General features: G+C 40.1%; 2 protein-coding genes across 2 annotated transcripts in view; one reads left to right on the plus strand and one right to left on the minus strand.

Moving 5' to 3' along the window:
* Window positions 1-11536, minus strand: part of LOC149299322 (SHC SH2 domain-binding protein 1 homolog B-like) — a 33351-nt gene extending 21815 nt beyond the window's left edge. Inside the window, exons 1-4 of the mRNA XM_089486341.1 lie at window positions 11396-11536; window positions 8012-8126; window positions 7191-7282; window positions 6065-6162 (exon numbers count right to left, since the gene is read on the minus strand). Of these exons, the coding sequence (XP_089342467.1) occupies window positions 6065-6162; window positions 7191-7282; window positions 8012-8126; window positions 11396-11536 (446 nt within the window). The remainder of the gene's footprint in view (window positions 1-6064; window positions 6163-7190; window positions 7283-8011; window positions 8127-11395) is intronic.
* On the plus strand, window positions 11535-15160 carry LOC149299323 (histamine H3 receptor-like). The gene is made up of 3 exons (XM_089486342.1): window positions 11535-11781; window positions 12020-12186; window positions 14270-15160. Exons 1-3 carry the CDS (start codon window positions 11535-11537, stop codon window positions 15158-15160), a joined length of 1305 nt encoding a protein of 434 aa, XP_089342468.1.
* Window positions 15161-16509: the final 1349 nt, after the last annotated feature.

Here is a 16509-nt window from a genome sequence, read left to right on the forward strand (position 1 = left end):
CTTTTGATGCCCCAAAAGCTGATGTGACTCTTACTACTTTTTTTATGTTGGCCCAACACAATGTTCCAACTTCAATCAACATTTTTGAAAGTGAATACCCAGTTATAAAATATATAAATATGTAAACCCCTTTTAGGTTAGTTTACCTGCAGTCTGCATTGTCCTAAGCAAACCGATGTTGGCCGTCCTCCATTAGTTGAAATGCACTCGTTGTATTTAGAATGGCAGATCGTAGCTTGATCTATTAGCCAGCCTAGTGGTCCATCCTCATTATATTATACATTAGAACAGAGACTTTCATGGGAAATAGGCCTTGCTTTAATATTCTGTTAAAAATCTCTCACATTGAATTATCTTTGCGAAACAGTTTGAATCTGACGTTAAAAATAAGAAATAATCCTCTTATTTCAGTTAAATAAAACAGACCAAACTGCACAAAAGAAAATGGTAATGTGATCTGATTTTGCTCTAAGGGTTAACTATACGGCGGCAGTACAGTGGCAGGAAACATAATTACTGCCTGTTCTGTGATTACTCTAATAGGATGTCCATTGTACCTCTATGCAAAATAATTATTAAAGGCCAAAGAAAAAACGCCAATTCCGCTGGCGTTGTGGAAGTGGTGTTAATAACACTCGATGCACAAACATCTACTTAGTGCTATCTAATAGTGCTATTATTTTTTAAGGATACATTATATCCAAAATTTTAATTGTTGTAGTTTTACCTTTGTCGGACTTGATATACTTCATGTAGTATGTGCTGTATCCTGAGTTTTTGTCTTTTATTTTCAACATTTGGAAACTCTATATTCTCTGATGAGAACGAAGAACACAAGTTCCCTACCGAATTATATCTGGAAGAAAGCTCCCCTTTACATCCCTGTTGATATTATAAATAAAGTCCCTAATTCTTGCCCTATTGGGCACGTGGAACACAACACATAGCTTCAGGGTTTATCCAAACATACACTTACCAGAAGAATGAGGTCCTGCGCTGAAACATTGTGGGCTTCAGTGTTTTGTTGATGGCAGAGATTCAGATGACGTTAAGAGATCCGCACAAATTCTATAAAGTTCTATAAAGCAATCAAACCCTCGGTACGACTGGAATAGTGGCGGTGTCTGAGAAGTCTGGAACTCACGCCACTTGATATAAGCAACAAGACGACTCATGTGAGTGAATTAACAGAGAAACACAGTTAGATGGAAACATTCAGTGTGCATTTAGAGAAACTCAGCAACCATTAATACGTTGCAAGACAGGTCGGGACGTGAACTCCTCGCACAGGGGCTGTTTATTACCGGCAAAGGTAAAGATTCAGTAATATGTAGAAAACATGCCAGAGCACATGCAGCAAACTTATTTCATAATCACTATAATTCACTATTCACACGTTTCCTTAAATAGTGAATGGAGTCATTTTTTCTGCATATCTGCTATCTGAATAACACTAAGACGGGGAGGCAGAACATTATTACACCAGTCATTATTATTAATTATTATTATTAAAGAAAAGACAGCTTTAGAATTAAACAATAGTAAAATAATATAAACAAAGGTGATTGTGATCTGTATAGATGCAGTCAACTTACTGTCCCTGTATTATAAATTCTAACATTTGCAAATATCTAACTAAATTGTACTTTCAATATATATATATATATGCCAAATTGAAAACGTATGTAAATTCTGTTTATATGTTCTAAAATATTCATCAATCATCTTCAGCACCCTAAATAATAAAATATATCACTTTTCCAAAAATAATGTATAATTCATTTTATTTTACATCTCTCTTGTATAAGAGTTTAATTTAGCTGTTGATGAAGACACATATAAATCATATAAATACTGTTTCTTCGTTTTGTGGGGCTTTCTTGATGTGTTAATTGGATTTTAGTCAACATTCTAAACTTGGCACCCAAACGTCAAACAGCCAAAAACTGTTTCTATGAAATAGGATAAAAAAACGCTAGGCTGTGACGCATTTGTTTTAATAGCTCTCTGCGACTTGTGGCTGGCATGAGCTGACTCCATGGGATGTGATTCATAATTACCAGGGCTTCTGTTCAGAAGGGGGGGCGTTAGATGGAGGTTAGCCACCAAACAATCTGGCAGAGGAGGCATTTAGTAAAGCAGACCTTCTATGTGCAAAAAATACAAAAGTAAGCATATGGAGAAAATATATGTAATTCTCTTTATAAAAAAAAAACCCTACAAGACATATTTAAGACATTTTAATAACACATTTCAACTTACCTGCCTGCAAGAGTTATTTTTATGGACCGCGGCAGGATCGCTTGTCAGTTCACCAAAATCCCTCCTCCGAATGTCTCTCCTGCACTAGAAAGCAAAGTTTAAGTTCGAGTTGACATTTTGAAAAATTTGCCAGGTGTAATAAAAATCAGCAAGACTCAATGGGAACGTGGAAAGGAACTGACAGATGAGAGCTAATCAACTGAATTTCAGAAAGAAATGATGGAGTGTTTCTTATTTTGAAATCTTTAAGCACTTCTCTGATTCTGCTGAGTGGTTTAATAAACTGCTAAAATAATTGACAGCTTGGAAAGAACTCATTTAGGAATCAGTGGGAACTATTGAAGGGTTAAGTAAGGTTATAATAAGGCAATGAGATCAGAATGCTTGTAGGACTTGGACTGAAACAAATGTTTTTTTGAAAAGACATAGAAGGCTATTGAAAGGTAGTTACTGACAGCTACAAAGCTTTGTGGTGTCAAGAACCATTGAATGAAAAGATCTGTGTCAGTGATAATTTGAGTAATATCAGGTATTTTAAACCGCCATTAACACCAATTAAGGGTTAATGTCATTTAATAGGGCCCATCAAGTCTCAAAATGAAATAGAGTCGTGACCTTCTTGTGCTTTCTAGATGCGTGACTTTGGTTATAATTTGGCTTTGGATGATACAAAAGATGTCTGTATCTTGCATACAAAAGGGCTGCAGTGGTTTTGAAAATTTACTTGAAACATTTAAACAGATCAGTATCTGTATTACTATCAAGGCTGCAAAACAAGGTAGGATCAGCCAAGTTTAAAAGGCTGCTGCTTTGTAACACAGCACATGATTTCAAATGCCTTAAGCTCTAGAATTGCTATTCATCAATAACCCTCCAAATCCCCAAACAATTAGAGGCATCCCCTAAAGAAAACATTCAGTATTCAAAATACAAAAGCCCCCGGCTTCCTATCCGCGAGCTGCTTTGCTTTATTATTCCATTTTCTTGAAGAGGAATATACAGAAATGTAACAAACAGAATCAAGGCATACCGAAAAAAATATAGCCCAAGGCGCTCTTCCCATCTGCATTGCCCTTCACACTCACACAGCGGGGTGTAAAGACCAGAGCGATGTCTTCAATAGACAAAGTGTGCTTCATCTTACCTGGGAGATGCGGATGCAGATGATACAGGTGATACAGGTGATACAGGTGATACAGTAAACAGACTAATCTTCATTTGTTCAGGCAGTTGTTTTGTGGTTCTTATGTATTCGCAGAGAGGCATACTTACATGTTTTTTGGGAAGATGGTAATTACACGGTCTCATTCTCACAGAATCCACGCAATTAAAATGACATGAAATGTACAACGGACAAGAAAAAAAAGCACAAAATGGCATTTCAAAGTGGCGATAGCTGCCACGGCCCAACCCTTGTGATGGCAACTGAGCTGATAAGAATGTCACAGAGTCAATAGTATGTTTTAATAAGACAAACTTCTTTATCTTTCAGATTCTGGTAACCTGACTGCCTAATAATACATGTTAAAGGGACAGTCTGCTGCCCCAAATAGCCCCAGCAAACATGAACGCATATTAATATCCATTTTTACATTAAAAATAAACAAAGGTGCTGGGGATAGAGGAACATCCAAAATGTAAAGGATTCAGATAAAAATGCCTGTATGTATGTGGATGAAAATAAAAAAATAATTGCAAGATAACGGATGAGGTATACCATGAAGGGGATATAAAGGCTGAAGTATACCATTAACAACTCACATGCAGGTTTATTGGAACATTGCCAAACCTAGAAATCTTAAAGCAAAAATCAGGAAACATAACAACTTTACAAATAATCTCAGTATTGCTGGTGTATGAGCGAAATTATGAGCTTGCCACGTGTTTAGCTGCTATTTCACATATGGCCCCACGACCTAACATGAAGCAAGGTCTTTACCCAACACTTTTTGGCTACCGGTGTTTCTCCCATGGGATCTGTCCCTGTTAGGCCAGTCCTGAATGACACACACTGGCCTGAGTCCCGTATATTCATTCGGGAGCCTGTGTGTTCCACGTGTTTTGGGCTCATTGTATCAAGGACCTAACTGTGCCATCTGCTAGTTTTAGCATCGTCGGATGAAAGGCATTGTCAATGCCACCACTGAATAGTTTATCATCGAACTACATATCTAGTTACCAAGAGGTGAAGACTGGCATGAGTAATTTAAGTGGGAGCCGTGGAATCATGCACCATTACGTCATCATCATTGCTAGATCCAACTGAAGGCCAAGCTGTCTGCATCGCTCAATCTGTAAAGTTGTTAAAAGAATAGTTTATATATATATATATATATATACACACAAGCATTATGTCTCCAGATAAAAATAATTCTATTGGTGGAATCATTTCTGAATCGGGACCCCACTTAACCTTGGGATCTTACATGTCAGCACTTCAATCTATGTAATGGTTGGCCTAAAGCCAGGCTCATTAAACTTGGTACATTTGTGCAATCTGCCTTGTCACAGACTACTTGGTGGTAAATATAATGTCTGCACAGCTGAGCGATCAAATTATACTTAGCCATGAATTTTAACTAAATAATAATCACACCACATGTATTATTAATGGGAACACCTGCTGAACTGCTAAATACTAGAATGGCTCCTCTGATGGAATAACAAATTAAACATGAATAAATATTTAAGAAGGTCACGTTCTGATTGTCAGCACAGTTTTTACCGGAAGATGTTAATATATATATATATATATAGTAAACTCTTATGTTACTATTATATCTCATATTTTTGTACTTATTTTGATAATTAGCAAATGACTGAGGATCTACACGGCTACCTCCACTCTCCCAAAAGTCTCCAGACAGGAGGGTTAAATGATGTTAGCCCAGAAAATTGCTTTTGCATGCTTCATTAGTACACCAATGTAACTTTACTTTATTGGCGACAGAGGTGGACTCCAAGGGTCTTAAGATGTCTAATGCTCACTTCAAAAGTTAGAACCGTTAACACAAAGAGCAGAAACAAATCAAGGAGACAATGGTCATGGGATACAGCAGGTTAAAAACCGTTCTTTATTAGAATGATGAAAACCATCTAGACAAGAGTGAAAGACGTAACTCACACCAGAAAGTGCTTCCTCAATGCCCCACGGCCCAGTAATGAGCAGTTTAGTTAACATCTCAGTTAGTTGCTCCCATAGAATTAATTCTATTTTACAATCAATCCAAAAAATCATTCTGAAGTTAGTTATAGATCACTACTGCTGAAATCAAATTTGTCTGTAACAGATGGTACAAACCAAATCCTCTGTTCAGCCATTTGGAAAAAACTCCATGTAACGTAAGTGTGAATGGAGTTACGGGAGGTTTTCAGTCAGTACTTGAGTGGTGTAAATTTAGCAGATATAATAAGAATGCACCATGTTCCCAGTAGAAGGAGGCAATTTTCAGCCTAGGTGAAGCTCATCTGGAGGTGCCGCTGACACTAATTCCCACATCAGGTCGCACTTGTCTCCGGCTCATTGGGAGCCGTTTGGTGAATGATAGAAAACATGAAGCTGCTGTCCACTGTGCCTGTAATGGAAACAGCGGATTATCTTCCTTATGTCATTTCCTGACTGGATAAATATTCCTAACAGTATAAAAAGAGCCAGCTACGATGAAACCTGGGCCTTACCATCATGTCCATAACCAGACAAAGGCCCACCATGACTGAGTAAATGCAATGGTATCCACTGCACCTGTTATTTCATTCCAGCTATTTCATGCATTAATGACTAATTAATATTATGTTTACTTACCTTCTCATACCTTCTGCTCCAGTATAGGAGATCAACCCTTCCAGGATCCTTTTGCTCTTACTTTCTCGGATGTTTGATGCCCATGCAGGTTTAATTCTCTAGGTAACAACATTGATGGAACAGATATTACTGGGTCCCAATGCAAAAATTACACCTCCCCCAAAAATGCTTGTAGATTAATAATTCAATACATATAGACAACAGTATTATTATAGCGCATTAGATGTGCACATTTTTTGAGCTTTCATTCCACCAATAAGTTTCATATTGTGAAGAAAAACTGACATCGCCTCGTGTTTTGTAATCAGACAGTTCCGTTCATTTTTCTATGAATGTGTGGGATGGATCTTAACTCATCCGCCTAAATCCTTTGGTAAAATTAATACCAGAAGAACATGTTGATTTAATGAATTTTACAATTATGATTAACATATAATAGTATAAAATTAAACTATATTTAAATTACGGTCTCAGGTGTCCTGTTGTAGAGCGGAAATATTTATCATCCTGATTAAGATGCTGCGGATACATTTCTTATCTAGTTAGGGCTCCATTGCTAAGGTAAAAAAATACTGATATGGCAATTTAGCCAGCATGAGTAATCATGGGTCTCAATCCTTCCTCTAGCTAAAAACATAATTAATGGGGTAAAGACGCAGGTCGATCACGTCAGAGATAAAACAAATCATTGGGAGGGATCCATAGGGTAAAAGCGCATTGATAATCATGCCTGCTGCCGGTAATATTTTGAGAGGTCACCGCAAGGTCTCTAACGCCTGCCAGAGGGATTGCTGAGGTTTTTGCAGAAGATCATTCAGTTAGAATAACTATTCTGTGCATTAAACAAAGACATTTGGGGTTGCCAAACTTACAACTTTACGTTAACAAAGTAAACAATTTCATTAAATAAACAAACTACTGTACAATACTGCCAACACGTCATATCAATAACATTACGAATACATCAATTAGTTAGAGTTGAATTACAATTAAAGCCAGTTGCAAACTCATTCTGTTTTGACCGAAGGGACGTGTAACACCAATACTATAGATTATTTATTAGTAAAATCAGAGTGACCTGCGTTTCCATTGATTTTTGTTAGGATAGTGGCTGCTGTGTGCATACCTTAATCACGTCAATCTGCCTCCTTCCTGCTTTTCTGGACTGTCCTTCCCTCAGGGTATAAAGGACCTCTTCAAAGCTTCCATCACAGGCCTCTACGTGCATGGAAAAAAAGGAAAAAAATGTTTAAAAAAAACCAAAAACCCTGTCGTAGAAGAACCATTACTAGTTTACGGAGATTCCCTCAAATATATAATAATTCAGTATAATTAATCACCGCACTATACTGTAGCAGGAAGTTTCACTTCAGTAAAAGGACTGTTTCTTAAAACATTCATGTAAAAAAAATTAAAAAATGATTTAATAAAGTAAAGCCCTAGATTCTGATACTGGTTAAACTCAGCTTTTCAAGTCGTAGAAAATTCAGCTGCGTAATATGATGTCACACATGTGATGTGTGCATGAAGTTATTACCTCGACTTGCATGTACAGGAAAGTGGAGGGTTAAACACCAAGAAGTCACTGCCTGGGCTTAATCCATTTTATGATACATTCTATAGCAAAACAAAGTCCCCTCTTACACAATGCAAGAGCGGAATTCTGCATTCAGGATAAAAATACATTAACAGACTCGCTAATTAGAATTTGTTACAGAAGAAAGTGTAATGGGGGCGCCCTGATGTTACCGCAGCGGGTACAACTTGCCCAATTAAATAGCAATCAGGGTGGGTCGCAACAATGCAAATATTATTTGTATCTAGAGTTTTTTAGCTGAACTGGAATAGCAGTGCACGGGAAATGAATGTGTTTTCTAGGATACCATGTCCTCGCTAAATGAATATTAATTAATTTGACAATTAGCTCTAAACAGTATGTATGAATACCATTGTGAGGCTGAGCCTCATCTACAGTTTCTTCCAGTTTTTCATGATTTTCTCTGCTCTGCTTCCCTTTCTCTTTTCGGAACACAATGTGAATAATAACAAGGCCAAAGTTACTCTTAATTCATTTATGGATCAGGTCAGGAAAAGGACATAACCGTCAAAGCCCAAAGGCCCAGGCTGGCATGCTGAGCTGGACCTGGACACTGATCTAATGGGTGCTAATTAAGTAACTATCGTACCACCTTAGGGATGTTATTGGACCCTTTGTGAAAAGAAAACTGCGATGAGGGGTATGTCCTCCCTGCTTCAGATAAGCTTCACTATACTAACCCGTTAATGGTATCCATGGCTCGTTACCAAATACAAAAGAGAAGTATCAGGTAGATGCATTACTGCTTTTCACTTTCCAGTGGGAAAGCTATTGAAAGAGAAGGAATTCATTACCATTCATACCGATTGCTCTATGTAATGTCACAGCTAGGAATGCAGAACTTATACCCCACGGAGCATCCACCCAAATCGAAAACCTTTGAAAATACCACATAATTGGAGAATAAAAAAAAGAATATAATCCCAGCTGCATAAATATGGAAATCCCTTCAATGATTTTTGGGGATAACTGCATAAATCTGAGAGATTGTTTGTAATCCTTATGGACTCTGAGTGTTGGTGAGCTTCCGAGTGATGAAGCAAATCACATGCAACACATCCCATGCTGCCAGTATTTAGCGTGACAGTGGCGTGTTCCCATAACTAAAAAGCTCTTTGCGTGGCCGGCAAGAATACTTTCCAATCAGCAGCCCGTGTGACTGGCTCCTATCAGCATTAGCGAAAAGCTAGTAACCCGTTTACTTCACCTTATTGCAAGTCGCTCCACCACACAAACAGCGGGTCCCACAAGATTATTTTTTTTAATACAAAACATATTGCAACAATATTTTTAGAAACATAATCTACAACACAAACGAGTCACACGCTGGTCTCTGGGGTATTACAATCATGGTACATTAATACAGATGGTGGCCAGATTGGAGCAGATAGATCATTAACAACTGATTTTGTGATTGCAGGAATCCGCTACGCACTGCTATCACGAGGTTCACGCACTCCATGCGTCCACCGCCAATGCAAAATCCCATCGAGCTTTAGCCGCAGCACTGAAAGGAAGGCCCCAGACATTCTCCTCTTCTGCTGTGCCAATTGCCAAGGTTATTAGCACTGGTGATTCACTGCTATTATTACGGCACACAATGGATGTTTGTATTATCACTCTCGCTTCAACACTTCATGAGCATTCGGAGGATGTAATTTGAATGGATAATGTGAGTGTAAATGCATAATGCTTTTTAAAATTCCCTCATGCTGTAATTATAGGCATCATAAAGAATCTAAAACTTGGCTTCATTCAACCAGACAAAAAGTTGGTGCCGCAGAACTGAAATTGAATGATTAGCCATCCATCATGTATGCATGGAATCCTATACTATTCCTAATGGAGACGCCTTAATGAAACGTTATTTCCAAACAGGTCGGCCATACATTTCTTAGCTGTGATGCCACGTTAGATCGATGGCTGGCCAGCTCCTGGCGTGGCAGCATAAAAGTGGATCCCAAGCCATAACAATCAGCAGTGTGATCGTCACCGGTGGCTTCTTTTGTTTCTGAATGTCCCCTGTGGTTGGTATAGTTTGAAAAGCGTTTGTCTTGGCTCGGTGCGCTGCTCAGCTCTCTGGCATGGAAAGGTGTAATGCAGAGGATGCGCAGGATGCGTTATGCAGCCTGTGACAATTAGGGGACGTTCTTTGGAGCACAGCAGGCCATTAAGAGACAAGACTGCACATATTAGGCTGAGCACTTTCTATTACTTTCTTCTTGTTTTATTATTTCCAGGCTGATTTATTTTCTGACAATGTGCCGCTGACCTAATGTACTGCATTTTTTTTTTTTGGTTTCATAATGCTGAAAAATCCTATCACAGTGTAAACAGCCTGCTACATGTGTCAGGCACAGGCTTTGTTTGAGAAACCAGAACTTGGTATTGATGACATTTATTGTTAAATGTTAATCTTCCACCAAGACATGAGAACCAGAGCCATTATAACATGTACAGCTCAGTTAACATTGTTAATTAAGATCTGGGAAGTGGTTTTCACAAACAGAAAGGTTCCTTCTTTTGTTCTTTGTTGACAGGCGGTATTCTACCCAAATAAGCAGTTCATATACATGAGTGAAGATTCACAAATGTCTTGAGATATGGTGTCCTTGGATATGTGAATCATACCTGCCAATTCCTGGATTAGCCATATATAACAGCGTATAGGGTATCCAGGTAAAAGAAAGAATTGTATAAAGACTGCACACACAATGAATACCACTATATAGGCATTAATGCAGCGAGAGATGGGACTATGTGGAGTTCATGTTATCACTCACACTGTTTTCTTAGCAATACATGAAGATAAGTTGTGACAGTTTATGGTGTATAATCAACATACATTTGTTTTATAGTCAGTCTTGGCGACCATGAACAATAAATGAAGCCCAGTCTGTGGCATTTATAACAAGCCCCCTTTGGAGATGTTTATTTAACATTGTTTTTACCTTTGGAGATGTTTAAAGGGCTTTGGTGCACATATTCCCACTCAAAACCCAACATATATATAGTGGGCACCGCTACCTCCCTTTACTATGGATAGGGGAGTGATGATAGTCTAGAGCACTGGTTTGTACCCCATTCTTACAGTTAAAGGATTATATTACTTCAGGGCCAGGGCACAGAGACAACCTGGTAACAGCAAAGTATGGTCTATAAGGGATTATATTTGGGCAGAAGGTTCAGGGCACAGTCTCCCCCTGCAGCAGGTATACAACTGCTAACAGCATACGATAGTCTATAAGGGATTATATTTGGGAAGGAGGGTCGGGGCACAGTCTTCCCCTGCAGCAGGCATACAGCTGGTAACACTAGAGGATGGTCTATAGGGGGCTACCGATCACTCCAGCAAACACACACAGAACGCGTCTCCTGGAGATGGTTATCGGCCGTTCTCACAGGGACATTAAAGGTTTTAGAGGAATCGTTCCTCCTCCTAGGACCTCGGTGCCTGCATCTCCAATATGCTCCCCAGGGGGCGCTGCGAGCAGCTCCTGGTTGACCAGTCCGCAATTTGCCACGAATGAGTCGCCTGCTTACTGGGAGCTTCCTCCCCCGATCCGCGGAAGGAAAGGGGATCCAGGAGTTTGAGGCTATTCGCTGGCTCTGTAAGGGGAGGCAGGAGTTTGAGGCTATCCGCTAGCTCTGTAAGGGGAGGCAGAAGTTTGAGGCTATCCGCTGGCTCTGGAAGGGGAGCCGGGAGTTTGAGGCTATCCCCTGGCTCATCTCACGGACACCCCCTCTACCCCGGGCTGTAAGTCTACAGGGATGTGACTTTGTGGGGTAGAAGGCTGCTCTCTTTTCGAGGCTTGCAGCTTCTCCTGGAAGGAAGCCTCGTGATCCCGAGCCGGGCCAGTAGACGTGCCGACCATGAACAGTTCCACAGCGGAACTTCAGTCCGGGAACGGGTGCCTGGCTGCCGGGGAGGATCAGCTTCAGCACTACGGACAGTTCTCCCCCGGGGTCTCCATTCTGCTGGCCGTTGTTATGGCTCTCATGGTCCTCACAACAGTCCTGGGGAATGCCCTGGTCATCCTGGCTTTCATCGTGGACAAAGGACTCCGCACCCAGGGCAATTTCTTCTTCCTCAACTTAGCGATCGCAGATTTCTTAGTGGGTAAGTTGGGTGCGAGTGTACTGGGGGGGGGGGGGGGGGGCGATTAGTACAGCCTCACTTTACACACCTGTGGTTTGTATAATGTATTCCATAACACTGTTGTTGGTCATTGGTGGAGAGTATTTATATGTGGTCCTTTCCATTGTATAGCAAACTTGTTCCCAAAGGTTACCATCCTCCTGTAGTGCCTTTGTGCAGTGTGATATTATCCATTGGTGTTGTGGCTTCTCTTTGACAGGTGGCTTCTGCATTCCTCTGTATATCCCCTATGTCCTGACCGGCCACTGGAAGTTTGGGAAAGTCCTGTGCAAGTTGTGGCTAGTGATGGATTACCTCCTATGCACAGCTTCTGTCTTCAACATTGTGCTTATCAGCTATGACAGATTCATCTCTGTCACCAAAGCGGTAAGGGGATCACATCATACCACCCATGTAAAAGAGACCTGTTCCTCCTAATACCTTGCAGCGGGGCAAAAACCTTCCCCAGGGTCACCATGCTGTCCAGCAGTCAGGGAGTAATTCACACAATGACTAATCCATCTCACACAACAGCATTACACATATTACGGTAACACAAATCACTTCACTGATCAGGTTAATTCATTTTTTACTCAGCTCCATGACATGCAACGCTCCTCTATTATTCTGTAAATACAGTAAAATAATACATTTACCCCCAAATGATGCGTGTGAACGCGTGTAATGGTTTTATGCTAATGAAGAACTGCTGCTGATTGTGGCTGAACACAAAAACAATACGAACACAGCTTTTATATAAAGGGTTTTCAGTACACCAGGCAGCCGGTGGCATTAAGCATGGTATACTTGATGTTTTCCATTGCATTGTTCATTTTGTTTTTTTATCTATAACAAGAATGCTTGATTTAGTACATATAAAATGCTATGCATTTACCTGATGCCTAAAGAAAAAAATCAGCTGGCTCCCATGATTATGTTTCCAGCTCCAACATGATGAAAAAACACCCATAAAACATATTTACTGTAATTTTGCATACCCACCATAGAGTCCTTACACATCATCGAAGTTTAGTATGAAGAATGGAATAATGTATTTGGGAAGGAATAAAGCAGATCCTTCCAATCAGAACCATTAGAACCTTGCCTAGGTTCTACCTGACCCTGACTGCTACTTAAAGGCATTAAAGGACCATGAGCTCCCTACTGGCTACAGCATGAGGTTGCTGTTAGCCAATAAGAAAACAGAGACCACTGGAGCCAATCTAGGACTCTTCCAGATTGAAGCTTTGCCCCAGAATGTATTCTTTGTATGTATGGCCCAACATTTCCCAATAGACAGCTCATCATTTCATAACATCCACAGAGATTAATATATAGTAAATAGGAAAGGTGCCAGCAGGTGAATCGGGTGCCTTAGCTCTACAAATTCTACAGGACACCAAAACTCTGCATTGACCAGCACAGCTCAAACAATTGCATAACGTCCCTTATGTATTTCAAACTATTTGGCCGAAACGCCATGAACAGACACACAGTAAACATGTCGGAATATGAAATTTCTGCAAAGATTGCAATTGATTCATTTCCTGCAACACCAAGTGTGTTCATATCATTGTGGTTCTGTGAATGGATTAGGAAACAATTCCGTGCAGGAGGCTGCATATCACATTAGAGTTGTTCAGATTATGGCTTGAGGGTATCACTTATAAGACAAACTACATGTTCCATTCACCCCAATATTAAGAGCTGAATACATTATCCCTAAAATAATGTCTTTACATTTCAAACAAGGGGCCACGCATTCTAGTTTAGACCACTAAAAGGTGATATTTGGATCCTAGCTCCATATAGTGTCAATTGTGATTATTTTATAATGATACTCGTGACCCATACACTCGGCCATCATGTCGTGACCACGTAGGGCAGACAGGACTGAGTTAAGGATCTGTCCTTTTATTATGCAGTCTTAGGATGGACACCTTAAGCGTTGTGTTCTGGGGAAGTTCAAGTATATTCACGTTACAATTATTCCAGTATGAAATCTTCATTAAAACTAAACACTGACCATTAAACATTCTTGTTCTCAATGCATAAAACCCATAATCACCAAGACACAGCCAAGTGAAATGTATAAATTAAGCAATTTTTCCCTTTCAGATACAAGGAACATGCAATCCTCCCCTTTCCAAGAGTGGTGCATTAAAAAAATCTATTTAATTACAAACACTTCATCATAGCAACATACAGCAAAAGGTTCTATATTTCAGGAAAGTATAGCATTAGTGGAATTGCAGTGAAGTACCTGGGTAGGGTGTCCTCACGTGTTCATTAATGCCATTTAACCAGCAGGTATTTAGCATGTGTTCTCGGTAAATGCTTTTTATCAGCGGAAATAAAAAAATAAAATAGATTATGAAAGGAGTTTTTCGCGAATAACTCATGTATTGCTCCCCGAGGCTTAGAAACATTAACATTTCACTTGTAACCTTTCTGTTTTGGCATAATGTAGGTGTCTTACAGAGCACAGAAAGGAATGACTCGGAGCGCGGTGTTAAAGATGTTGGTGGTTTGGGTGGCAGCGTTTCTGCTGTATGGACCAGCCATCATTAGTTGGGAATACATTGCCAGGTCCACCATTTTACCAGAAGGAGAATGCTACGTGGAATTTTATTACAACTGGTACTTTCTAATGATCGCCTCCACCGTGGAATTTTTCACGCCCTTCATCAGTGTTACATATTTTAATCTGAGCATCTACATCAACATCAAGAAAAGGACCATCATGCGAAACGAAGAGTTGGCCCAAGGGCAGGAGCATTGTGAGATGACTTTCCAGGGCAAGAGGAAAGAGCACCTTATATTTTTTGTGAAGCCTGCAGACAAGCTACACTGTGAGACTAAAAAACAGACCACCTGTCTGACTTCTACAATTGCTTCGACTGCAAGACACAGGGGAGAGAAACTTGAAGGCCACATGCTGGACCTCAACATTAGTCAAGATCTCCCACCGCTACAGGTTGAGGTCCAAAACAAAAGACCTCAAGACTGCTTTTACAAAACTGTCGAAAATGCTTGCAGTAATATCAGACAGGACATGGCTAGTAGCATTGCCAATCGTTTTAGGCTATCCAGAGACAAGAGGGTGGCCAAGTCCCTAGCTATCATTGTTTGTGTATTTGGCCTCTGCTGGGCACCGTACACATTACTGATGATAATCAGGGCTGCTTGTCATGGGCGCTGTGTCCAGCACTATCTCTACGAGATATCCTTTTGGCTTCTGTGGCTAAATTCTGCCATTAACCCTGTGTTATACCCTCTTTGCCATATGAGTTTCAGAAAAGCTTTCATGAAGTTGCTTTGTCCAGGAAAGGTAAAAATACACCCACATTTATTTTTGTAACAAAAAAAAAGCAACAGGAAAGGTATTAAAAGAAAATAACCCTACCCAACGAGGCAACCGGTATGCATTCTTATGTAATGCATAATTAAGATTTTATAGGAATGGGGAAACCCTGGGAAAGCTATGAGTGAAATGCCACAGTTTTATCGAAACATTGCTACAATATTGCCAACTGTCACTTCTAAGTAGATGTATATAAAATATGTCAGCGTGTAATGTGTCTGGAGCTCCAAGCAACACTCTTCATCTGTACTGAAGTGCATATGCGACCCGCATGCTGCCAGGTGCGACCAGTACAGCAATGGGTTAAATATATGTCTAGAACAGAGGCGCAGATAGGCTGTTCTTATGACTAGGCTTATGGGGGTCAAGGGTCATGGGTGTCTGTGGAATATTTAAAATCCCAGATAAAAAAAGGTATGGTTTTAAGAATTTGTTGGTTCATAAAGCATTCACACACCCTGTGATCTCCAGGCCCTGGGGCATATCCATCACCGGCCCTGGGGCATATCCATCACTCCACGAGCACAACGTGTATATAAGACTAATTCCTCCACTTTGATGGCCAACATACTGCAAGACAATATTAGTGACCTACCACCAGAAACCGTACGTTGATCACATGAAATGCTACTTTTAGAATGAAAGCTGCCTTAACATATCCTCATCCAAACTGCTGCCTTATGCCCTAGTAAAGTACATAGGAAGCAACACTGTGAACGATTCAGTATTAAATGTACATTTCTAATAGGACACGCGTGTACAGCATTTCCATATGTTTTTAGCAGCACTTTTCCAGCAAATTTTCAATACTTCGGTAATAAATCCCTCTGCACAGTTTGAAAGGGGACTAAAGCACCTCATTCGGGGATTATAAGTGAGCAGGTGTTTTAAATGAATTTAAATAGATTGCACTGAACCTATTGGCGCCAGTCTACACCAGCAGCATGACTAGAACACAAACCTCTAAAGGCCCTTTATCAAGACACTACAAGTACCGCCAGGTGAGTGTGCCGCGCGACTCTAAAATACAAACAATCATATCTGAGCTGGAGATAGGATCATTGCACCAAAACCACCCATCACCATAGCAACTAATGGGAGAGTCCAATCAGCAGCAACAGACTACTGTTTATATACATGATCTGGATAATTCAATAAAATGTACAATATTTATAATGAATATTTCAATGTTCCAGAATCCATTGATAGATTGTTACCCCCATTGCTCTGATACAATGTAACCAACAACCTGTAGAAATAGGAAATAGCAGGAAACAGCATGCCCTGCTGGGAGGGATGTATTCCACTGATTCTGGTGCATCTTGTTACCATGGCAACCAATGCCA

Source organism: Sceloporus occidentalis, unplaced genomic scaffold, assembly GCF_023333645.1.
Source record: "Sceloporus occidentalis isolate IW3139 unplaced genomic scaffold, rSceOcc1.0.p SCAF_29, whole genome shotgun sequence".
Classification (NCBI taxonomy): domain Eukaryota; kingdom Metazoa; phylum Chordata; class Lepidosauria; order Squamata; family Phrynosomatidae; genus Sceloporus; species Sceloporus occidentalis.